Genomic DNA, 22,121 nt, shown 5'->3' with positions numbered 1-22,121 from the left:
CCAAAGCAATCTACAGATTCAATGCAACCTCTTTCAAAATCCCAGTGCCCTTTTTTTGCTTGTTTGTTTGTTTACAGAAACAAGAAAGCCCGTCGTAAAACGCATATGGGCTCTCAAGGGCACCTCAATGCCAAAGCAACCTTGGAAAAGAAGAACAAAGCCGACGGCTTGCATTTCCTCATTTCAAACCTTACTACAAAGCTACAGACGTACAGACCAGGGGAGAGAATGGCCTGGAAACGAGGCGAGCCCTCTCACATGTGGCCACACAGCTTTGACAAGGGTGCCAGGACCACTCAGCGGGAAGGGACAGTCTTCTTCACAGACGGTGCTGGGGCCATGACCTCTGCTGGCAACAGAACAGGTGGACCCTTACCTCACACCATATACAGAAGCTAGCTTGGCGTGGATCAAACCTAACAGCTAGAACCAGGGATCCCTTAGAAAAGACACAGAAGAGCTTCCAAACTTCGGGTCTGGCCATGACTTCTTGGACCAGACACCGAAAGCATGGGCAAGGAAGGGAAAACAGATAAATTGGGCAACATCGACATTAAAAACTTTGGTACATCAAAGGACACTGTGAAACGTGCAAAGGCAAACTGCAGAATGGGGGCAGGTATTTTCAATCCTGTATCTGCTCAGGGATTAATATTCAGAAATTACAAAGGGCTTTTACAACTCAAGGACAAAAACACTATTCACGCAAAACGAGGAACCTGAATAGACATTTCTCTGAAGACACACGGACGGCCACCACCACTGACCACGAGGTGGATGCAAACCACAGCCGCGAGCCAGGACCTCACACGCCTGCAGGTGGCTGTTATATCACACACACCACACACAGACACACACACTGAGACACACAGACACATACAGACAGACAGACACCTGTTGCTGGAGGAATGTCTAAGGGCGGGGCTGCTGTGGCAGACAATGTGGCAGTCTCCCACCAAATGAAGCAGAATTCCGACGTGGTCCAGCAACCCCCCCTCAGGCCAACCCGGGACGGACTGGAAGCCGGGACGCAGGTCCTTGCACAGCAGTGTCCCCACGGCAGCACTAGTCAGCACGGCCAGAAGGTAGAGACAGCACAAACACCCACGGGCCGATGACCGCATAAGCGTCACAGGGCATGGAGTGTTACTCAGCCACGACAGGGAAGGAAAGCCTGGCACATGCCACGACATACGTGAGCTTTACGTCCATCGTGCTCGGTGAAGTAAGCCTTGCACGACAGGCCCAGTCCTGTGGACTCCGTGCATACAGGGGCCCAGAGAGGTTATCTTCACGGAGACACAGTGAGGGCGGGTGGGCTCCAGGGGCCGGGGAGGGGAGGGTCCGTGTTTACTGGGGACAGTTCTGGTTTGGGAAGAGGAAGAAGTTCTGGGGACGGACGGTGGTACGCACAACCCTGTGAGTACATTTAACACCACCGAACCGCGCATTTTAAATGGTTAGGGTGGTGGGGGCTCAGTTGGTTAAATGTCTGACTTCGGCTCAGGTCACGATCTCGCGGTTCGCGGGATCGAGCCCCACGTGGGGCTCTGTGCCGACAGCGTGGAGCCTGCTCGGGATTCTCTCTCTCTGCTCCTTCCCCACTCAAGTGTGAGCTTTTCTCTCTCAAAATAAATAAATAAATTAAAAAAAAAAACAAAACCCAGACTGGGGCACCTGGGTGGCTCAGTCGGTTGAGTGTCTGACTTCAGCTCAGGTCATGATCTCACAGTTCATTGGTTTGAGCCCCGCATCGGGCTCTGTGCTGACAGCTGAGCCTAGAGCCTGCTTCAGATTCTGTGTCTCCCTCTCTCTCTGCCCCTCCCCTGCTCACACTCTGTCTCTCTCTCAAAAATAGAAAATAAACATTAAAAAAAATTGTAATCGTCATGGTGGTAAATGTTACATTATGTAGAACGTGTCACAATAAAAAATAAATTCATTTAAAAAGTAATGTGGACAAATCTTAAAAATGTGCTTTTTCACAAAAAAAAGAAAAAAAAAAAGCTAGACCCAAAAAAGTGCACCCTGTATGGTACCACTCTTATAAATTTCAAAAAGAGACAAAATGAAATTACAGTGCTAAGGGATGCAGAGTGGGTGGAAAACATACACTTCCAGAGTTCAGGGTCGGGGCCGCCCCTGTCGGGTGCCCGGTGTGGGGGGTGGGGGTGGCACCAGCGTCACATCAGGTAGCCGTTTCAGCGGCTGGGCGAACCACGCGAGCCGTTTCGCATCTCGGCGAGAAACGAAGGGTCATTTTCTTCGCCTGACGCGCCTCTACACCCTCCCTCCCCCCCGCCCCCAGCAAGGCCAGAGCGATGCCCGAGGCCAAACACTTCTGGGAGGATGGCCAGCAGGTGGAGGGTGGGAACCCCCATCCCGATGTGCGTCTCTGGGCAGGGAAAACGCACCCGCAGACAGACGGCAGGTGACCCTCGGCAGCTGGTCTCCAGCACTGCAGGGCGGGGTGAGAGAGGGGCGTCTGAGGTCTCTGGGTTCTGCTCACCCCGGACACGGGGGGCCGGGAGAACCCCCGGGACCACCTGCGGGAGAGCCCTGCCAGCCCCCGGCTGACCACCTGCCCCAGGCGCCGGCCCTTCTGCACCCGTGACCTCCACGGAGGCTGGGAGGCACATGACGGAAACCGCAAACAGGAAGGGCATGGCCAGCGGCCACACTGCGGTCACCTGGGCCCTGGGACAAGGATGAAGACACCCACCCCACGCCTGCCTCGAGGGCAAAGAACACAAGCGCGTGACCCTCTGGTCCCAGGCCAGAGGCAGAGGCGCCAGAACCGGTCTTCCAGTTAGAAGCCACCACCACACCAGCTTTTGTTTTAGAAGATTAGCATCTCGGGAGCCTCTTTGTTGGAGCGCCGGGTGCGGGTGCGGCTGCCGCCTCGGGCCCCCCGCCCAGAGCCTGGACGGGAAGGACGCTTCCCGGGAGGGGCACTCACCGTGGGGGCCCCAGCGAGGCGCCCAGAGACGGGGCAATTGCATATAAAGGCTCCACGTCTGGAATGCACCTATGCCCTCCTCTGAGAAGGGGCGAGATGCCCGGGACCTCCCCAAGGGGCCTCTGAGCCGAGGGTGGCCGGGGGCGTCTCAGAAGCACCTCAGCCTGGTCAGGAGGCCTGCCTGGGATTGAGAACGAGGACAGAGGCCGCCAGCTGAGCCCCGGAGCAAGGCAGGGACAGCGGTGGGGGGCCTGACTTGTCACCGTCATTCATGGCGTGACTTTGAGTGGCCGACCCACCTCATTTCCACGTCTATAAAAACAAGAAAGGACTCAGCGAGCCCACGTGTGGGGCACGTTAGCACGACCTGGGACAAGGTAACAGCTGCCAGGCGGGTTAGCCTCCCCGGGCCACCGTCACACAGCACCACACACCGGGCTTAAAACAGAGAAATGTCCTCTCTCCCAGGCGGGAGGCCAGAGAGCTAAACCCCAGGGGTCAGCAGCACTGATCCCTTCTGAGGCTTGGGGGAGAACCTGTCCCTTGCCTGTCCCAGCCTTGGTGGTGGCAGCGTCCCTCCTATCTCCGCCTCTGTCCTCACGTGGCTCATCCCTCCCTGTGAGCCTGTGTCTCTCCCTCTGTCCCCCACGAGGACACCAGGCATTGGATTCAGGGCCCACCCTAGTCCAGGACGACCTCACGGCAATTCTTACCTTCATCACATCCGCAAAGACTCTTATCCCAAATAAAGTCACATTCTGAGGTTCTGGATGGACATGAATTTCGGGGAGACCCTATTCAGGCCCTGAATTTCCACTCGGGAAATGCTGAGCATGCCAGGAAGGCCAAGGCTCACCTGAATGGGGGGCACGGCTGAGGGTCCTCGGTGCCCAGCTGTCAGAACACGGCCACTGGCGAGCAGGAAGGACCCCAGCCCAGGGGATCGTCTGGTGAAGGCCTTTCCCCGTGGCCACAAGCAGCACCTCGTCTCGCGACATGGACCCCACTCTTCGCTCTTGGAGTTGCAGGCGTCTTGAGACCCAACCTGGGCCAGGTGGGGAAGGTGCCGGGGTGGGGGGCACCCACCTCCTCCAGGATCTCAGGGGAAGGAGGTGGGCAACCACAGACTGCAGACAGACACCTGGGCGGCCGCTCCAAAGCTGGTGTGTCAAGACCCCAAGAAGCGAGGGGTCCTGACGACAGCAGCCAGTATCTTGCAAGAACAGCTCCCCAAAATGCTTTCCATGTTGAAATACAGAACCAGACTCCAGCCTTCCAGACTCTCATTCTGGGGGGTGTCTCCAAAGCCCCACCTCAGCCCACGGCCCTGCTCCTACCCCACCCAGGAGGCAGGGGCCTCGCCCTGGGCCAGAAGGGGACCACGTCCCTCACCCCATCCAGGGGCCTGGGCCATCTGAGCATCCAAACTTGCTGGATCTTCCCCCCCCCCCCACCTTCTTCATTCAGAATAAAGGTAAGACCGGGCCCACGGTGCGAGGGACTCCACGACGCCCCGTGTTCTCACAGGCATGGCGTGGGGCCCCTCTCATGGCAGCACGGATGGAGAGGTGCCCGGCTGCGGGCCTCTGGCAGTGGCGGCTGTGACGCTGGGGGCCTGCGGGGACACAGCTTGTAAGGGTTAAATTGTGGTGTAGGGCTAACGCTTAGCTTGAAAAATAACAACTTTGTTCTGACACTGAAGGTCAAAAGATAACAGCCTTGCTTTTACTCTTGTAAATCATACTTCATACTCTTGTGAATCCGGCTTTACCAATGAAGGAGACAAAAGCTCAAAAAAAGAGCATCAGGGACAAGGTCAAGGAGATCCACTGGTTGCAACTTAGCGGCAGAAAGTCGAAAATAATCACCTCATTCGATAACTGTTTCTGACTCATCTGGCAACTGTTTCTAACTCATCTGGGAACTGTTTCTCTGTTCTGTTCCCAGATAATGATAAAACGATGCGATCGGCTTTAAAAACTCTGTACCCCGGCTGTTCGGAGCCACACTCTTATCAAGAGCGTCGGTCCCGATCGGTCGGCCTTGCCTCTCACTGTCATAAACTTTGTTGTGACTATCACTGGTGCCCGTAGCATTCTGTTTCAGGAGTCGTGTGGATGCAACAAGCTCCGTGGGGACGTACCTGGCAGAGCTCCCGCCACGTCCAGGGGCTTTGCGGGCGATGCACCTGGCTCTCCAAGGTCTTGGGACCAATTGACATCTCCCCTAGAAAATCCTTCCTCGTCATGACCAGGGCGGTCGTTTTATTTCTAGCCATTCTGGGGCGTTAGGGGGCGGGGGGGGGGGTGTCTGGAGTCTCAGTATAATCTTCATTTCTTGGGGTGCCGGTGGGGTTGAACACTTCTTCAAGGTTTGGGCCGTCCACCCCCCGCCCTGCTCCGTCCTCTGGGGTGCTGCATCCTCCCCGAGGCTCCCCCGGGCCCAGGGTGGGACCAGCTCCCCGGGGTGGCCTGGCCTCACCCTCCACAGCCGGGCGACGGTCCCTTCCCTGAGCTCTCCACCGTTGCCCCTTTGGGGGTTCCACCTGTTCCCGCTGTCACCTGACCCCATCCTGCTGCACGGGTGTCACATAGCCGCAAGATCCCATCAGCGGTCACAGGGCCACACTCACTCTGGAGGCTCCAAGGGAAGACTGGACCTTCCGGCCCCTCCCGGCTCTGGGGCTGCCTCCGCGGCCTGGATGCTGGCCACAGCCCCGACCTCTGCCCCGTCCTCAGTCCCCGGCGGTCCTCACACCTTCCTCCGAGTGTGTCCAAACCTACCCGCTTTATAAAGGCCTCGTCCGCACTGGGTGCAGCCCCCGGTGCCGTCCTCCTAACTCGATTAAACTCGAAAAGCCCCAACCTACACGAGGTGACTCTGAGGTCCTGGACACAGAACCCGAACCCAGCTCTGGGGCGGGGTGCCGCTCGGCGCACTGCGGGATTTGGTCTGCGTGGGCGGAGGGCGGGCTCGCGGTCCTCCTGGTCCTTACGGCCGGCCAGCTGCCCCGGCGCCGCGTGCTGGAGAGACCGTCTCTTCCCGCGCTTCTCTGCAGGGCCACCCGCTACAGAAAGGCCCGCACGGGACGGTCTGTGCGCAGACACTCCCATCAGCACAGCGGCCCTAATGGCAGACTTCGCAGTGAGAACACAAGTCTCCTGGGACAGATCCCCCCAACTGAACCTAGGGAGCGTCCGGGAAACTTGGGGCCGGCTGCTAAAGCTGCACGTGACACACACCCGGCTGGAATTCTGACCAGGATCCGTCTGCCGGTCGGGAGGGAGCGCGCACGTCTACGCATCGGGACCTCGGACCCGCGTGCGAGGGACAGCGTTTATTTAGTCTGAGCATCTCGATACCAGTTTATAGTTTTCTGAGCAGAATGTCTGCACGCTTTTCCTGTTGGATTCATTTCCGGTTACTCGACTTTTGTTTTTTACTGGGTCGCAAACTCTCTTCACCCTCCTCATCTCGCCTCGTTCACAGGGGTGTCTGGGGGCGGGGGGGGGTCAGTCGGGTGAGCTGCCGACTCTTGACTTTGGCTCAGGTCGTGACCTCAGGGCTCTGTGCTGACCGTGTGGAGCCGGCTTGGGACTCTGTCTCCCTCTCTCTGCCCCTCCCCCTGCCCTGCTCGTCTCTCTCCCTCCACCCCCCCCACGCCCCCAAAACAAGTAACAAGCGTTAGAAGAACCGTGCCCTCTCGGGCACAGAAACAGCTCCTTCTGTGCCAGTCCCGCGGTCGCTCACACACGCCTTTCCAAATTCAGCAGCGCGACAGACTCACCTACAGGTGACGCTCTTCGCATAACTGCACACCCGCCCACGGCCTCGCTCACACCTGACACCAGTCTCTCCGCACGGCTTCGTCCCCACCTGTACTGGAAGGGTCGGCACCTGCTCGGTGGCGGTGGGGACCGCCGGCGCCTACCGTCCTCAGTCCCAGAAGGAAGCTTTCCACCTTCCCTGAGGCAGGACGGGGGCAGTCTGCCTGTTTGGGTTTTAATTTTTCAATTTTACCTAAGTCCACGTTAGTTAACATACGGCATGACAGTGGTCTCAGGAGAACCCGGTGATTCACCCCTACATACAACACCCGGTGCTCATCCCACAGGCGCCCTCCTCAATGCCCCTCACCCGTCTAGCCCATCCCCCCACCCCCCACCCCCCACCCCGCCAGCAGCCCCCAGCGTGTTCTCTGTATTTGAGAGTCTCTTAGGGTTTAACGATCTCCCTTTAAACAGATTAGTTCCCTTTCGTGTCTAGGGCGGTAGGAGTTACTAACACGAACAGTTGTTGAATTTCACCAGATGTGTTTTCTGCAGCAAATACGACGATCGTTCGATTTTTCCGTCCGCTCTCAATGTGAAATGCGTGGATTCCCGATGGCTGAACCAAGCTAGCGGGGTTAAAGCCACTAGGCCTCAGTACACCACGCCTTTCCTATACTGCTGGGTTCATTTTACATGTATTTGGGGCCCCTGAACTTTTGTGCGTGTGACCTGTGATTTTCCCTTTCTCGTCATTGTCCTCGTCAGGCTTTGACATCGAGGTGTCACGCTGTGAGGGGAGCAGGCCACGGGGATGTGAGGATGGGTGTGGGGAGAGAGCACAGGGTCCGGGCCTTGCTGGGGTGGGGGTGTGGGCGCCTGGCAGGAGGGAGGGGGGCGAGGGCGCTCATGGGAGCACGCGCAAGGAGTCCTGCGGCCAACAAGCGGGCGGACACCGGGGCTCAGAGAACCTGAGTGTCCCCAGCCCACGGGGACACGGCCACCCGCTCGTGCACTGGGCCCGCTCTGCTCCCGCGGGCCCTGGGGGTCCCTGAGGACGAATTCAGAATTCAGCCGAGCTCAGGTCACCCCGCAGGGGGAGGCTCGGGACAGGACTGCGGTGGAGACGGGGCTCCTCTGACTCCCGCCCGCTGCCCCCACCCCACTCCCATTACCCCGGGACTTAGGCCTCCCCTTGCTCTGCCCAAACGGGCGGATCCAGGAGAGGTACCGGCAGCCCGGGCCGTCTCACAGCGCGGCGAGGTCCGGCCCCGGGCGCGAGCTTCCTCAGACCCCCTGCCAAGTGCCCGGACACCTTGAGCAAGCCGCTCCGATGCATGGGAGGCTGTCGGAGGAGACCTCCCGGCCACCCGGGGCCGTGCGTCAGCCTCGATGGCCGGAGGTCCGGCGCTCAGCAGGAACGCAGGGATCCTGGAAGCGGCCCAGGCGGGCCCCGTTGTTCTGGAAACGGCGGGACTGCCAGCACCGAGGGGGCAGAGCCTGGCGGCCAAGTGGCGTTGTTGGCGGTGGCCGTGACAAATAGAGGGTCGTTGTGGGGAGCGGGAGGGAGCCCGTGACGGCCCACCACGTGGCCCGGAACCCTCTCCCGGGAGGGGACAAAAGGGCCACGGCCACAGGCTCCGGACGCCTTTCGTCCGTCGGCTACTCCCGCCTCACCGTGAACGTCCTGAGGCTGGCACTCGTGCTCACCCTGCTCGGTGGCCCCCAGGCCCTGCACATGGGCCCCCAGGACCCCAACTTCACTGAGAATCTGGTAGCCAGTGCAGGCATCAGGAGTCGGGGGGTGCGGCTGGGGGCAGCGGGAAAGGGGCAGTTCAGGGCTCCCTCTGGAGGGAGGGTCGCCCCCCGCCCCGCCACCCCGCACCAGCACGGCCCCCTCTGCTCTCCTCGGCAGGTCGATGGCAACTGGTTCTCGATAGCACGAGCATCCAATGAACCGAAACTCCTAAGGACGGACTCAGACACGATGTTCTTCATCCACAAGATCCACGTGACCTTCAAGACCACGCAGTTCCACGTCCGCAGAAGGTAAGAAGTCTGGGAAGAGGGTGCCGGACGGGGCCGAGGTCCAGGGTCCCGTGGCGGGCCCCGTGGGGTGCAGGGACGCCAAGGTCAGCGGTCGCACAAGGCAGGGCTGGGGCTCGCTGCCCTGGGACGGGACACACGTGTCCAGTGGCCAGCGTGGCCAAGCCCCACCCAGCGCCACCGAGGGGCTCCACGGACACCACGCCTTCCGGATGCCGGGTTCCAGGGGGCCTTGTCATCCTCTCCCAGGGTAAAGGGTAGGTGTACCCCAATTGTACTGACGGCAAGTAAGACGAGAAGGAAGTTTCAGTACGTGCTGAAATGTAAGTACGGACCGGCAGCCTCGTCCAGCCCGGGAGTGGGGAGCCCCGGGGACTCCCGGGCACAGAACGGCCAGGAGCTCGCCGGCCAGGACGCCGCCTCACAGGAGGGACCCACGGGCTGCGGCACCCCGTGGGCCCTCTCGGCAGCGGGCGGGTGGGGTGAGCCGGCAGGGGTGTCCGGGAAGGGCGGGAAGCCTGCACCCGGCCCTGCCCCTTCCTGGGGCCTGACTGGTCATCGGCACCAAGTTGTCAATGGCCGTAAAGGGACAGGAGGGCTCCCAGGGTCCGGTTCCCGCCTGGTGGAGAACTCTGCACCCCCTGCCTCCCAGCCACCCCCCGGACTCACAGATGCCGGCCACAACACGATCTTCACGGAGAAGGCGGGTCCCCACCGCTCTGTCGTCTTCTGCATCCACAACAGGAGGCACAGGAAGAAGACGGTGATGGTGGAGCTCCTCAGTGAGTGGCCGCCACCCAGAAACCGCCCCCCGCCAGCACAGGGCGAACTCCTGCCCCAGCCGGCAGGAGCCGGGGGGTGGGGGTCGGCTGCCGTGAGGCCACGGGGGAACAGGACGGCGATCGGGTGTTAGACAAACGGGGGAGACCCACACACACGTCGGCAGTTCACGGAAGTCCCCTTGACCTTTAGCATCAAGAACGGAAAGGAAAGTCTCGAGCGACCCCATCCTTGCATCCACTCCTGCCTACAAGCAGAGAGACCCTGCAGTGGCCGGTGGCCCCCACGCTGTACCTGAGGCCACCAGGGCCACTGCCTGTACCACCGGGGACACGGTGTCCCACAAGAGCAGGTTAACAGACGGTGGCCCGTGTGCTGTGACGCCTCCCTGCTGTCATCAGAGGCCTCGGGGTCTGGGTGTGGAGCGCGTCTTCTCTGTGACGCGGGAGGGTTGGGACACGTGGCTCGGGAAAGCGTGTTTAGGAGACAGGTGACCTCCCACGGGCCCACGGTTAAGGGCCATGGGTCGGACTTCACTGGTCACGGGGGTTCCGGAGGCGAAGATCAGAACGTCCTGACTTGTGGTCTCGTCACCCTGAGCCTCCACGAGGCTTCTCCGTTCTCAGACCTCCCTTCCCTTTCCCTTAAGGACACTGGTCGTTGGCTTTCGGGCGCATCCTGCACCCAGCGTCTCCTCATCCCGACCCTTAACCACACCTGCTTCTAAACCAGATCCCGTTCCCAAGTCCCGGGGCCAAAGACTGACCGCACCTTTCAGGGGACCCAGTCCAGCCCGTTGCAGGGAGCGCTGAGATGACCGTATTTAGTAAACGTGCAGGCTGACAGTCCTGCCTTGGGCCCCCAGGCCTCTTGTGCTGGCCCACGAGGTACAAGCGTCCAGGAGCCCCGGGCCGCACCCAGGCCGACTTCTGGCTCAGCACTCAGCACGTGGGAGCTGCCATGGGGCACAGACCGGTTCTCCCCGGGGCAGAGACCGTTCAGGGAGGGCGAGCGGCAGCGGCCAGCCCCCGCGGCCTCAGCACCGCAGCTGCCCCCAGCAGCCAGCAGCCCGGGGCCCAAGGCTGTTTGCTTCAGCTTCGTGGGGGTCAGTTTTGGGGCTGTGGTCGCGGAGCACGTGGCTTGGGTGCACCTCCGCGGGTGTTCCACGGTACCTTCCAACATGGCCACGTTGACTCACTCGCCTTTAAACAAGCCTAGGGACCCCGACACCCGCAGATGTTCGTCAGACACCGGCCTCCGTCCCAACGTGACGAACACAAAGGAATCACTGCGTGGGGACGGCAAGGGCTGGGGCACAGATGATGGGCCGGACCCCACCCGAGGGTCGGGGGTGGCTCTGTGGGGCCCTCACCTCCGCTCCGGCCTGACACGGAGCCGCCGGGCAGCCCGGCCACCCTGGTCACGGCAGCTCCTGTCCCCACGGCCCCAGCCGCACCCCGAAAATCCCAGGCCGCCTCCAAGCTCCCAGAACCCGAGGCCCGTTATCCCGAACGACCTTGGGGAGGAACAGCCCGACGCTCTGTCTGCCGGCAGGACCCCCACCGCGGGCTGGGACATCCTGCACACGTTCAAGGGTTACTGCGAGAGCCACGGGATCGGCCGACCGACACCATCGGCCCGACCCAGACTGGTAAGCGCCCACCCCAGCCCAGCCTCGGGAGGCCGGAGGGGCACAGCGTGGACCACCACTCAGCACCCCGTGCCCCTCCTGCCGCAGACCGCTGCCTGCTCGCCCGACCGTAGAGAGGCTGCTGGGCCCGGGTGAGTGAGCTCTGACCCTGCAGGGGCCGCGGCGTGGGGGCCCCTCGAGGCCGGGTGACGGGGCAAGCGCTGTTCCCCGCGCACTGACCTCCTTCCATGCCCGCGGTGGGGTGTGGCTGAGGGCTGGCAGCTCGGGGAGACTCCGACCGCCAGTGCCACGGCCAGGACCCGGAGCGGGGACGCCCACAGGGTCCCCTGAAGGCTGTGGGGGCAGTGCCGGCCTGGGGATGCCCACAGACTCCCCCAAAGGCTGTGGGGGCCTGGGGCGCTGGGGGGCCTGCTGCGAGGCTGGGGGCCAGTCTGCAGAAGGAGACTGGGGGACGGGATCTGCCCCATCGGTCCCCCACCCCCCAAACCCACGCTGCCCCTCTCGCTCACAGGAGCGTCTCCCACACCGGTACCGTCCCGTCGAAGGACTAGAAGTTCACAGTCCACCGGAGGAGCCCTTCAACCGCTCCCCTCCCCCAGGCCCCCGTTCCTGGAGACCTTTCCCGGTGTGCCCAATAAACACCTGCCCCCTGAGTGTGCTCTGTGAGGGTGCTCTGGCTGGTGGCCACAGGGGGCCAGGGCTGCTGGGGGCAGAGAGGTGGGGACCCTCATGTCCACACAGTGGGGGGAAGCCGCTAGGGGTTCCCCGGGGTGCCAGGATGACGGCACAGGAAGCCGGGAGGCGATGGGGCCAGACTCCATGGCCACATCTTGGGTCAGGAGCAAGTCTCACGGGGGCAGAGGCTGCCAGTAGACACAACCTAGGTCGGTCCCTTGCTTCGAAGCGGGACCCAGCTTAGAGACTCCTTCTGGCCACATGCTTGTGTCTCTGTTAAATGACGGTGGCCGAGACCCCGGGCGCAGCATGGACAGTCACTAACCGCACCTCACTCCTCCCGGAGTCGTCAAAGCCTGGCAGGTGCCGGCCCGCAGCCCCTGGGATGCTCACCTAGGTGTCCCAGGTTCCCCTGCCCTGGATCCCAGCTGTGGGGAGCGCCCTGCCCCACAGCGGCCAAGCCCCCGTCCTCCCCAGGGCCACCGCCTGAGCCACACATCAAGCCCACCGTGTCCCAGGCCAGGGGTCCCTGGAGGAGGGGTCTCAGGGACAGGCTTGCTGTGCCGCACCTGCACCAGCCTGGACGGAGGGGACCTTCGTCCCATCAGAAGAGGGGGCCCCCACCCCTGCTGCTGGAATGAGGCCTCCAGGCCACACCCCAGCACCCAGGGGGCCTCCCCACCCCTCGGGGGCCCACCCTAGCCTCCTCCGTCAGAAGGCCACACTCCCACCTGCATCCGCCCAGGGCCGCTTCCTTCCAGCTCATTCTTCCAGCAAAAGCCAACAGTGGAGTCACCTCCTCACTCCCACCCCACCCCTGCCATCAGGCGGCTGCCCTCTCAGCGGCCCCCCAGGCCCCCGGCTGTTCCCGTGTCCCGCCTCTGCGTCCTTTCTGCCGCTAGCCCTCAGCCTGGGGCCGAGGCCAGGCCCACCCTGCGACGCCTGTGCAGATCAGTCTGGGTGGGGGTGCCCCGTCTCCCTGTTCCTCCGAAGCCCCCAGCCCTGCCTCCTGCTTTCCTCTAGGACAGGCCCAGGGCGTCTCGCCCCCATCGCCAGCTCAAAAGCCCTGCCAGCACACTGCGGGGGGGGGGGGGGGGGTGCGGGGAGAGGGGAGCGGTGTGGGCAAAGGGACCTGTCCCATCACCCTCTGAGCAGGAGGCGTGGACCTCAGGACCGCTGCCCTGGCTGTGAGCAGGCCTGGGGGCCCCTTTCCTGCCGTGAGCACCCCGCTGTGCTCAGGGGATGGGCTGGGGGACAGCCGGGCCTGCTGGGGGATGACAAGGTGTCCTGGCTGTCAAGGGACCGATGGCAGGCACGGAACGGCACCGAGCTGGTTTCCAGCTCCCTGAGGTGTGTGACATGGGGGACGGTGAGGCCGGGCCAGTCAAGCAGGGGTCTCGGGAGGACCTCCTCTGCCTCCACTGAGCACCTGGGGTGGGGGACGGAGAACATGGCCCCCCTGCCAAGATTGGATGGGAGCCTGGGGGCAAAGGGGGGCCCCGGGACTGTGACCCCTCCCCAGCAGCGGAGCCCCTGGCCCAGCCCCCCCCCCCCCCGGGGCTCTGGGGCAGGATCTGCGTATCCTCAGGGTTACACTGCTGTGGGTTACACACAACCACCAAGCATCACCGAGCACCCTGACCAAGACGCCAGCTCACGGTGGACCCCCACCCCCGTTCACAGTGACCCCCGGTGACCAGGAGATCCAAGCAGGGGAGGGGCGGCGGGGAGGGCAGGAGGACAGAGAGGAGAGAGGGCTGCCGGAGGGGCAGGGCTCAGGGAGGGTGGGACGACAGTAACGAAGAGTCAGCTCTCAGCCCAAAGGCTGATGGGCACCAAACCCCAGCTGTGGGCACAGTCCCTCCAAAATGTCCCCATCCAAAGTGCTCGGCCTGAGGGTGGCTGGGGTCCTCCTGAGCCGTGTCGTGTCCCTTCTGTGTGTCCTACTTGCAGACACACAGGTCCTCCCAGCAGGGGTGATGAAGAGGGAAGCAGGTCACCTTGAGAGCTAGAGGGGAGGTTGTGCTGAGCGCTGCCCCCCCCCCCAAATCCAGAAAAAAAGCCCGGAATCACCAGCCTAACAGTTTTCTGATCCTCCTCTTGAACACGTGCAACGGCAATCACCACCACCAAGGGCTGGAGAGGAGGAGGGTGGGGACAAAAGCTGTTCCCTAAAACCTGAGGCTCCTTCCAGCCCCAACCAAGCCCCCACCAGGCCGTGCGGCAGCCCTGCTCTCCTCCAGCTCACCGGGGGTCCGTGCCAGCGGGGCCCCACCTGCCACTCCCCCAGGTGTCACCGTCCATCGGAGGGAGGCCAGGCCCCAGCCACCTCAGGGATGGGGCTCTATGCCCACACTGCCGGGGCCTGCAGGGCAGAGGCCGTGGGATCACACGGCCAGGGCAGAGTTGACTGCTGGTTCCAGACCCCTCTGGTCCCACTGGGGGCGCTGGGAGCAAGCCCACGAGCCCGACTGGGCCTCAGGATCATTCTCGACAGTGGCTCCAGGGGCCCCCCCAGGCCCAAGATGGGGAGGCTGCCACCCGAGACAGGGCCCCGTCCTCCCAGGCAACGCCTGGCGGTGGGGCAGGGTATCATCTCTCTTCCCGGCACCTCAGTCAAACTCCCGATTTCCCTTGTTGGTGCCGACCTGAGGTCAGCACAGGGCACGGGTGGGCCGCCCAGGGCTCCGGGCAGGACTGTTCTAGATCAGCCTGCCCAGCATCACCTGGGGTTTTCCACGGAGCCTGCACCTGGCCCCGCGGAGACCGACCTGCTCCCAGGTGGGAGGGGCGGGGCTCAACAATTCTACCCCGGGGTCCCCCTCTGGGCTCAGGGAACGGGAGACACAGGGGCAGGGCCCGGGTGCTTGCTCCGGCCCTGACTCCGCAGGCAGCCGGCAGAGTCACCGGGGCTGTGCTCGGGGTGCAGGGGGTGAGGACAGGGCACCCGCAGTGCCCCACCCCGTGCTGCACGCATACAAACACACACGTAAGCACGTAAGCACGCACGCGACAACCAGGGAGGTCCTGAGGACCGTGCCCTGGGGCAACGGCTCCCGGCCGTGGTCCCCTCCAGCTCGCCTCCATCCCACGCCAGCGCTCATCACCGCTGTCTGTGGCCACTCAAGGACAGAACGAATGGAACTTTCTAGCCGCAGAGACAAAGACACACGCAGGGGTGAGGCAAACGGGCTGGACAGAGGGCTCGAGACCACGGGACAACCCACCCTCCCGGATGGTAGACGGCCCTGAGGCCCCTGAGCACTCTCCACGGGGGGCCTGGAGCCCAGCGTCTCCGGAAGGACGTGAGCAGGAGCAGTGCGGTGAGACCCCAGCCAGCTTGGCTCACAGACTGGCACCTGCCTTTGCCGTGCTTGCGGTCACGCCGGGTAGGGTCCGCCGCACGCAGCGCCCCTCCCAGCAACCCAGCCGTTCCCCGGGCCCCAGAGGTCAGGGGCAGCTGGGACGGCGCTGGGACCTGCCAGGTGACCTCTGCACCGGGCCCCCCAACGCCCCGCCCCGTGTGAGGAGTGCAGAGGTCCCCACCTCGGAGACAGAAGCCGGCCCTTTCCTCAGGGCGCCCCGGCCAGGGCAGAGGGCACTCACAGGCGTGACAAGTGGGGTCCCCGCCCACCTCTCCGGGGAGCAGGCCCGGAGCACAGAAGTCCCAGTCCTCGGGAGCCCTCCTCAGACCGCAGGGCTATTCAGGGACTTCTCAAGGCCAAGACCGTCGCAGGAGCAAAGCCCCAGGCAGGTGCCCGCGCTCTGAGCGGAAGCGGTGCCACCTGCCCAGCGAACCGCACCGATTACAGAGAGGCGAAGCTCCAGGAGGTCTGGTTTCCGGAGAAGCACCGCCTTTAATACGCAGCCGGCCCCTGCCGCCCCCCGAACCCGGGATGAGCCACCCGGCACGCGACACGGGCACGTGTGGCACTGACCCCCTCCCCACCGCCTAGCAGGGAAAGAAGTCGGGAAAGATGCTGTCCACCTCATCCCGCAGGGCCAGGCTGGGGCAGCCGGCGTCCGAGCCCCAGGGTTCCAGGGGGCCGTCTGGGAGCTCCTGGGAGCCGGGCCCGACGTCTGTCAGGAAGCTGGGCTCTGCCCTGTCCAGCAGGCCGCTCCTGGCCATGCTCCGAGAAGGGACACTGGCGCCTCTGCCCTCCAGAGACCCTGGAAACGTCAGAGACGGGACACGTCAGCCTGGGTACCTGGGGTGCACGTGGCAAGGTCAAGGTGCGGAGAGGCCCAGCTCTGCCCGTCTGTCCTGCCCGACTTGGACGCCCTTGGCGCCCGAGGGCCGTGCGGGGTGAGTGGGCCCACGCATGCTGGTCCCCCCGAGACCCGGGAGAACCCACCAGCCCAGAACAAGGAAGGCGTCTCCCACGACGCTGAATCTTACAGACTCATTCCACGTCCAGACACCTCTGTGGGGACGTCGCGTGCAGAAAAGGCACAGATCCCGAATCGCGCGTAACACACAACCAGCCCCACGTGCCACGCTCACGCACACGGTCCACATGCGTGCTCGCCACCTCACGCTCCCCCCCCAGCGACCCTGACAACCACCAGCAAGGAGCAAGAGACAAATACTGGGACCCCGATACTGCCCCGCACACCGAGCTCGAGCACGTCTCCTCTTAACCCCAGCCACCTGCCCAGCCCCTCGTCCAGACCGCCTGAGACCTCGGGGCCTGTCCCTGATCAGGGCAAGTGGTGGCCCAGGTGGCGCACCCCCACTCACCCAGCCACCAGTCGGGACTGGCGCTCAGCAGGAAGGACGCCCCATCTTCCACATCACATCCGGACGCAGACCTGAACGAGGCCGGGAGAACGCACCCTGACCGAATGGTCCCAGGTGGACCCGGTCCTCCAGCCTCGAGACAGAGGTGTGTGCCCTCAAAGGTGGCTTCAGGTTTAAGATGAACCGGGTGCCCCCCCTTCCCCGCCAGACCCCGAGCCTGCACGCTGGGGACAGACTGGCCCACCCCGCTGCCTCTGCTGGTTTCTCTCCAGCCTCTGCCACGCTCCCTTCCCACGCCCCAGCTGGTGCACGCTCACAAAACACAAACTCGTTTACTATCAGCCGAAACACAGACGGACTGGGAACACGACAACATTTTCGGAAACGCGTCAGAGAGCCGCACGGCAGCGTCTGGCTCAAACAGGCCTGGGCTGGCAGCTGTGGCCCCGGCAGACAGAGGGGGAGGGGTGCGAACTTCCCAGGGGCAGGGGCGGGCAGAGCGCGGGCAGAGCGCGGGCAGGGCTAGGAGGCGGCGTGTGGGGTCGGTGCGCACGCCCACCAGGGCACCCACCTGGTGTCCAGTGTCATGGCCGAGTCGGCCCCCTCCATCAGGGGCCCAGCCTGGCCCCGGCAGCTCTGAACCTCTTTGCTCACCAGAGGGGAGGGTGGCTGCCAGGAGCGGGGAGGCCAGGGTGGAGGCGACCTCAGGGCCTTGGAGGGACTTGGGTCTGGGGGCCGGGTCACCAGGCTGCAAGGCTCTACAAGAGAAGGCAGGTGTAGGTCGGCCTTCCCCACGTGGGCGCAGCCCTCCCCTAAAGGCCCCAGCCCCCACCCACTGCACCCTGCACGGGGACACAAGGAGCTCGGGAGCAGGAGGCAGACAGACCCCCAAGGACAGACGCCCAGGGCCGCAGGGCTATGCACCTGGGGCCAGGGGAGCTTCTAGGAGGAGACACCGCTGACCTCAGGCCAGGCCCTTGGAGCTCAGATCTGGGACCCTACCCCCACCTGCCCGCAAACCTTGACCCCGGCCTCCACCCTCAGACCTAGCCCCCTTGCCGCGTCACCTCTGCACCCTCACGCCCTGCCTGTGGCCCCGGCTCTGCCCCCAGCCCTGTTCACGGCAAGCCCCCTCCCCTCCTCGACAGGCACATTCCGGGAACCGGAAGACATAGCCTCGCCTCCTGCAGCACTCGGGGACTCTGGCACAGGGCAATCACCAGCACCCGTGTCCAAGAAGCGACAAATAGCTGGGGTGCGGGGTCCAGCACGAGAGAGACATCATCAGAGGTGCCTGCAGGCTTGGCCGGCACAGCACCAGAGAACAAAGGCCCCGTGCAAGGCCGATGACTCTCACTCCATACAGAAAAAACCATCGAAAAGGCACTGAGGGGGGCAAAGAGCAGGGCAGGATGGAATTGGGGGTCGCCCCTAGGTGGCTCAGTCAGTTAAGCGTCTGACTTCAGCTCAGGTCATGATCTCAGTTTGTGAGTTCAAGCCCCACGTCGGGCTATGTGCTGACGGCTCAGGGCCTGGAGCCTGCCTCAGATCCGGTGTCCCCCTCTCTCTGCTCCTCCCCTGCTTGCACTCTGTCTCTCTCTCAAAACGAATAAAGGTTTTTTAAAAATAAAATAAAAAAAAAGGCACCGAGGAGAGCAGGGCAGTGTGGGGGCCGCTCCAGAGAGCTGGCCATGATGGGGGCCAACAAGTTTCCTGGGGGACCCAGGGACCGCTAGAGGCCCGGGGCGGAGGAGGGGCGGGGGGGGCCATCCTTGGGGAGCAGAAACAAGTTCAGAGACCCGCTAGCTTGGACCCTGCTCCCCAGCAGACAAGCTGACAGAGAACCACCACCGCTCATGGCTGACCCGTCTGGGGCACCTGAGCCCTCACACCTGCCCCTCCCGGCAACCCTTGTCCTGAGGTCTGGACCGCGGCCGGAGGCAGCGTGGGGTCTCCGAGGCTTCCCCCTGACAAGAGGGTCCCGAGAGAACCAACATTAAGCGTCCGCGCCCCGCTCAGGAACAGACCCTGCCCTGCACTCCTGCTCACCGGGGAGGGCTGGCGGCCCGTCCAGCACCTCGGCCGCCCCCAGCGGGGCCTCGCCCTCAGCCACACCTGCGGTCGCAGCCTGGGGCCTAAAGGACAAACACACAAAGAGAGAGCCCTGAACGGGCTGTGTCTGCTGCCCCGACGGGCTACCCAGCCACACGGGGGACACTCACACGGTCACGCCAGGCGCCGCCATCCCGGAGTCTGGTGCCCCTGCTGAGGTCGGACTTGACAGGGCCAGCTGCAAAACGTCCCTCTGCCACCTGTGCCACGTCTCCTTGGACGGAGCGAGAGCCTAGAATTGGCACAGACGTGACACCCGACAACGGTCAGGCAACAAACGGGAGGGAACAGCCCGCCGTTCCCTGTCACCCGCTGCCCCGCCGGGGTCAAGGGGGTCAGCCCGAGAGCAGACGCCGGACCGGAAAAACAGAGCAGGTGGAGGCGCGCATAAGGGACTTAAGTGACGACGGAGCTCGTGCCCTGGGACGCCCGCCTCACTCGTGGAGGTGGAACCGGCACAGACAGGGCGACGCCTGCCGAGATCACGGCCGCCCGGGGTGCGCGGCGCAGGGCACGGGGGAGGCCAGCAGGTCAGGGCCGCCTCCCGGGCCGAGGCGACCGGCAGCCGTGGGTGCGGACGGGGGACCCACACTCACGGTGGCGGGCGGCTCCTGGCTGGGCACCAGGTCGCCGGCCAGCCGCAGGAACTGCACCGACATCTCCAGGACTGAGGCCATGTCCTCCCGCCGGCCATCAAAGCGGGGCAGCAGGGCCCGCAGGCGCTCGCAGCTCACAGAGATCCGCTTCCTGCTTGCAGACAAGCAACAACGACCGTCAGCCCACCCGGCCTCGGCGGCCAGGTCACCCGGGGCACCTCCGGGCACCTCGGGGTCTCCTCAGGTTGAAGAACAAGACCCCCCCCCCCCCCGTTAGCTCTCCAAAAAACAGGCTGTGCTTGTGCCCTAGACCACCAGCGCCAGAGATCCCAAGTGCACAACCTCCAGACGCCACAGCTCAGGTCAAAGCGGGGGGGGGGGGGGGGGCTGCATTGGTGGCCCCGGGAACCCCCCCCTCCCTTGGGGCTTCTTGTTCACCGCAGGCACCAGTCACGGTCCCCTTACTGCACAGACCCCGCAAACCCTGTCCCAGCGGCCTATAACCCCCACCGGGCCGCTGGTCAGACACCCGACGCCCACTCCCCTCCCCCATCCACCCCCCCCCCCCAGCAGCCCGGCCCCTCCTCCCCCAGCGCGGCTCACCTGCGCTCCCGCTCGCTGAGCACGTTCCGCGGGAGGCCGGAGCCCGCACGCTCGGGCGCCTTGTCTTCGCGGCAGCCCTGGGCACTGGATGGGGAAGAGCCGCTGCCCGGGAGAGGCCGGGGCGCCGAGCTCCGTGAACCCCAGAACGCCGTGGTGGACGTCCTCCGGGAGCCCCGCCTTCCCCCCGTAGGGCCTGCCCCACGGGCCTCGCCGGGTGGGGGGACCTGCAGCGCAGTCCACTCGCATTGGGTCCCCCCCGCCCAGCACCCTTGACCCCCTCCAGCCCCCAGTTCCTCACCCGCACCCCCCAGCGCCTGGCTCAGCTCCCCGGGACGCCATGACCGCGGCTGCACCGAAGCTGCCTCGCGCGCCGCCCCGGGACCCCCACGCGCCGCCCCACGTGTGCGTCCCGCCAGCCCCGCCCACTCACGTGTGCCCGCCGGCCCCGCCCAGACGCGTGCTCTGCCCCACCCCCCACTCGCCCCGGACCCTCAAGTTTCTCCCGCCGGAAGCTGCCGGAAAGTGGTGGCCTGGATCTGCCCGCTCCAGGGCCGACGTGTGGCCCGGGCTGAGTGGTCCTCCCTCCTCTTCCGGGGGGTCGGCCCACCTCCCACTCGGGTGTGGCCTCCCTGGGTGCCAGCCTCCAGCTGGGCTCTGTCTACAGGGAGGCGTGATGCCCTGGAGGAGCCTGACCGTGGAGGAAGGCGCGGGTAAATGGCCACTGTGGGAAGGGAGGGGCAGGAGGGCAGAAGCGGTGATTTTCGGGACAGGGCTGGGCGGCTGGCGCCCCAAGCAGGAACCGGCAGGAGCCCAGGCTGGACGTGGGCCCGGTGTCAGGAGGCCAGAGGTGGCAGGTTGGACTCTCCTACAGAGCAGTGGGTGTTACCTGAGGCAGGGACAGGCACAGGTGTGGGGGGAGGAGGAGATGAGAGTTTCTGGAACGTTGTGCGGCCCGGGGACCCAGGGGAGACCGTGAGGCCCAGGTAGGGGGGTTCCCAGAGGACGGGGGGGAGGCTGGTCTGAGAACTGCTCGCCAAGATGTGCGGGGCTCAGGGGTCGGTTAGGGACAGGTTGGAGGGTCCCCACCTGCTGCTGGGGGCCAGCCGGTCTACAGTCCACGTGTGCCTGCCCCCTCTTGCAGGGCGCTCCACCTAAATGAAGTGTCATCACCCACCCAGGAGCCAGGGGGCATCCTGACAGCTCCGAGCCCACCCCGACGTCACCTTCCCCCGCCGCGCCTTCCCCGGCACCCCAGCGCCTGCCCCATCCCAGCCCCTTGCCACGCCTGTGCCTTCTGCCTGCCCTGGGCCCTGGATTCTCCCCACGCCTCAGCTCATTCCCCAGGGGCCTGCGGGTCTCTGGAGGGCTCGGTCCGCCTGCTCCTCTTGCTGGACCTCCAGGGGTGAGCTGGCGGAAGTCGCTGAACGCGGGTCTGTTGGTAGGACGGAGCCCTCCTCCCAGGACCGAGCGACCCTGCGGCGCGCTTGGGGTTCTCTGGCCACCGAAGTGCCCCCTCCTGTCTCTCGCGGTTAGGACGGCTCCGAGCGCCGCGATGGGGGCGGGTCCCGGGGTGGGGAGGCGCCCAGCCAGCTGCGTCCCCGCCTGGCCCTCAGCCGCCGCGGTTCCCGGCGCAGCCGGCAGGGGGCGCGCCCGGCCTGGCGCCCGAACCCCGACCCTGGAACAGGCTTTTTTTTCTCTGCTCGGAGAGAGAAAAGTGTTGTGTTTCGGGATAAAGCAAAGAAGCTTCTCTCTGGGCTCCGCATCCGAGCCGCCGCCGCCCCGCATGCCGTTCCCCGACGGAGCGCGCAGCCCGGGGGGCTCGTACAGGGGGGCGCGGCCAGCGGCGCGCGGCGGGGGCCACACCAACCGGACCTTCGTGTTCGACGACGGCCGATGCGCCCCCAGGTAGGGCCGATGCGCCTCTCCCCAGGCGGAGGGAACCCAGTCCCCGCTAGCGCCCCCTCCCAGGCCCCTCGCACCCCACAACCGCGTGCCCCGGGGCCCCTCATCTCCCAGAGCCCCACACCCCAGGTGCCCATGAGCGCACCCATGAGCGCCCTCCCCCGCACCACAGGGAACAGGAGCGCCCCACAGGACCAGCCTCCGCGGCAGGTGCCTGGGGCCGGCGTCTGTCTGTCTGCCCCCTTGGCGCGCAGGTGCCCCCAGTGCGGCCATTTTTGGGTGTGGG

The 22,121-nt window shown here is 64.6% G+C and overlaps 2 protein-coding genes across 2 annotated transcripts; one reads left to right on the top strand and one right to left on the bottom strand.

Annotated features, from left to right (window-relative positions):
* The first annotated feature begins 4,488 nt into the window (after positions 1 to 4,488).
* LOC128778600 (uncharacterized) lies at positions 4,489 to 9,360 on the top strand. The gene is made up of 6 exons (XM_053908019.1): positions 4,489 to 4,591; positions 7,498 to 7,521; positions 8,343 to 8,503; positions 8,645 to 8,778; positions 9,025 to 9,252; positions 9,345 to 9,360. The coding sequence occupies exons 1-6, from the start codon at positions 4,489 to 4,491 to the stop codon at positions 9,358 to 9,360; spliced, it is 666 nt and encodes a 221-aa protein (XP_053763994.1).
* Positions 9,361 to 15,713: 6,353 nt separating this feature from the next.
* SOHLH1 (spermatogenesis and oogenesis specific basic helix-loop-helix 1) lies at positions 15,714 to 20,285 on the bottom strand. Its single transcript, XM_053908555.1, has 8 exons — positions 20,232 to 20,285; positions 19,934 to 20,035; positions 19,331 to 19,481; positions 18,845 to 18,966; positions 18,672 to 18,757; positions 17,194 to 17,380; positions 16,623 to 16,693; positions 15,714 to 16,051 (listed from the first exon to the last, which is right to left on the bottom strand). Exons 1-8 carry the CDS (start codon positions 20,270 to 20,272, stop codon positions 15,834 to 15,836), a joined length of 978 nt encoding a protein of 325 aa, XP_053764530.1. The 5' UTR covers positions 20,273 to 20,285; the 3' UTR covers positions 15,714 to 15,833.
* Between the last annotated feature and the right edge of the window lie 1,836 nt (positions 20,286 to 22,121).

Source organism: Panthera pardus, unplaced genomic scaffold (assembly GCF_024362965.1).
Source record: "Panthera pardus isolate Hobbes unplaced genomic scaffold, ASM2436296v1 HiC_scaffold_20, whole genome shotgun sequence".
Lineage (NCBI taxonomy): Eukaryota > Metazoa > Chordata > Mammalia > Carnivora > Felidae > Panthera > Panthera pardus.
Note: the sequence above shows the minus strand (reverse complement) of the source record. Positions and strands in the feature narration are given on the sequence as shown.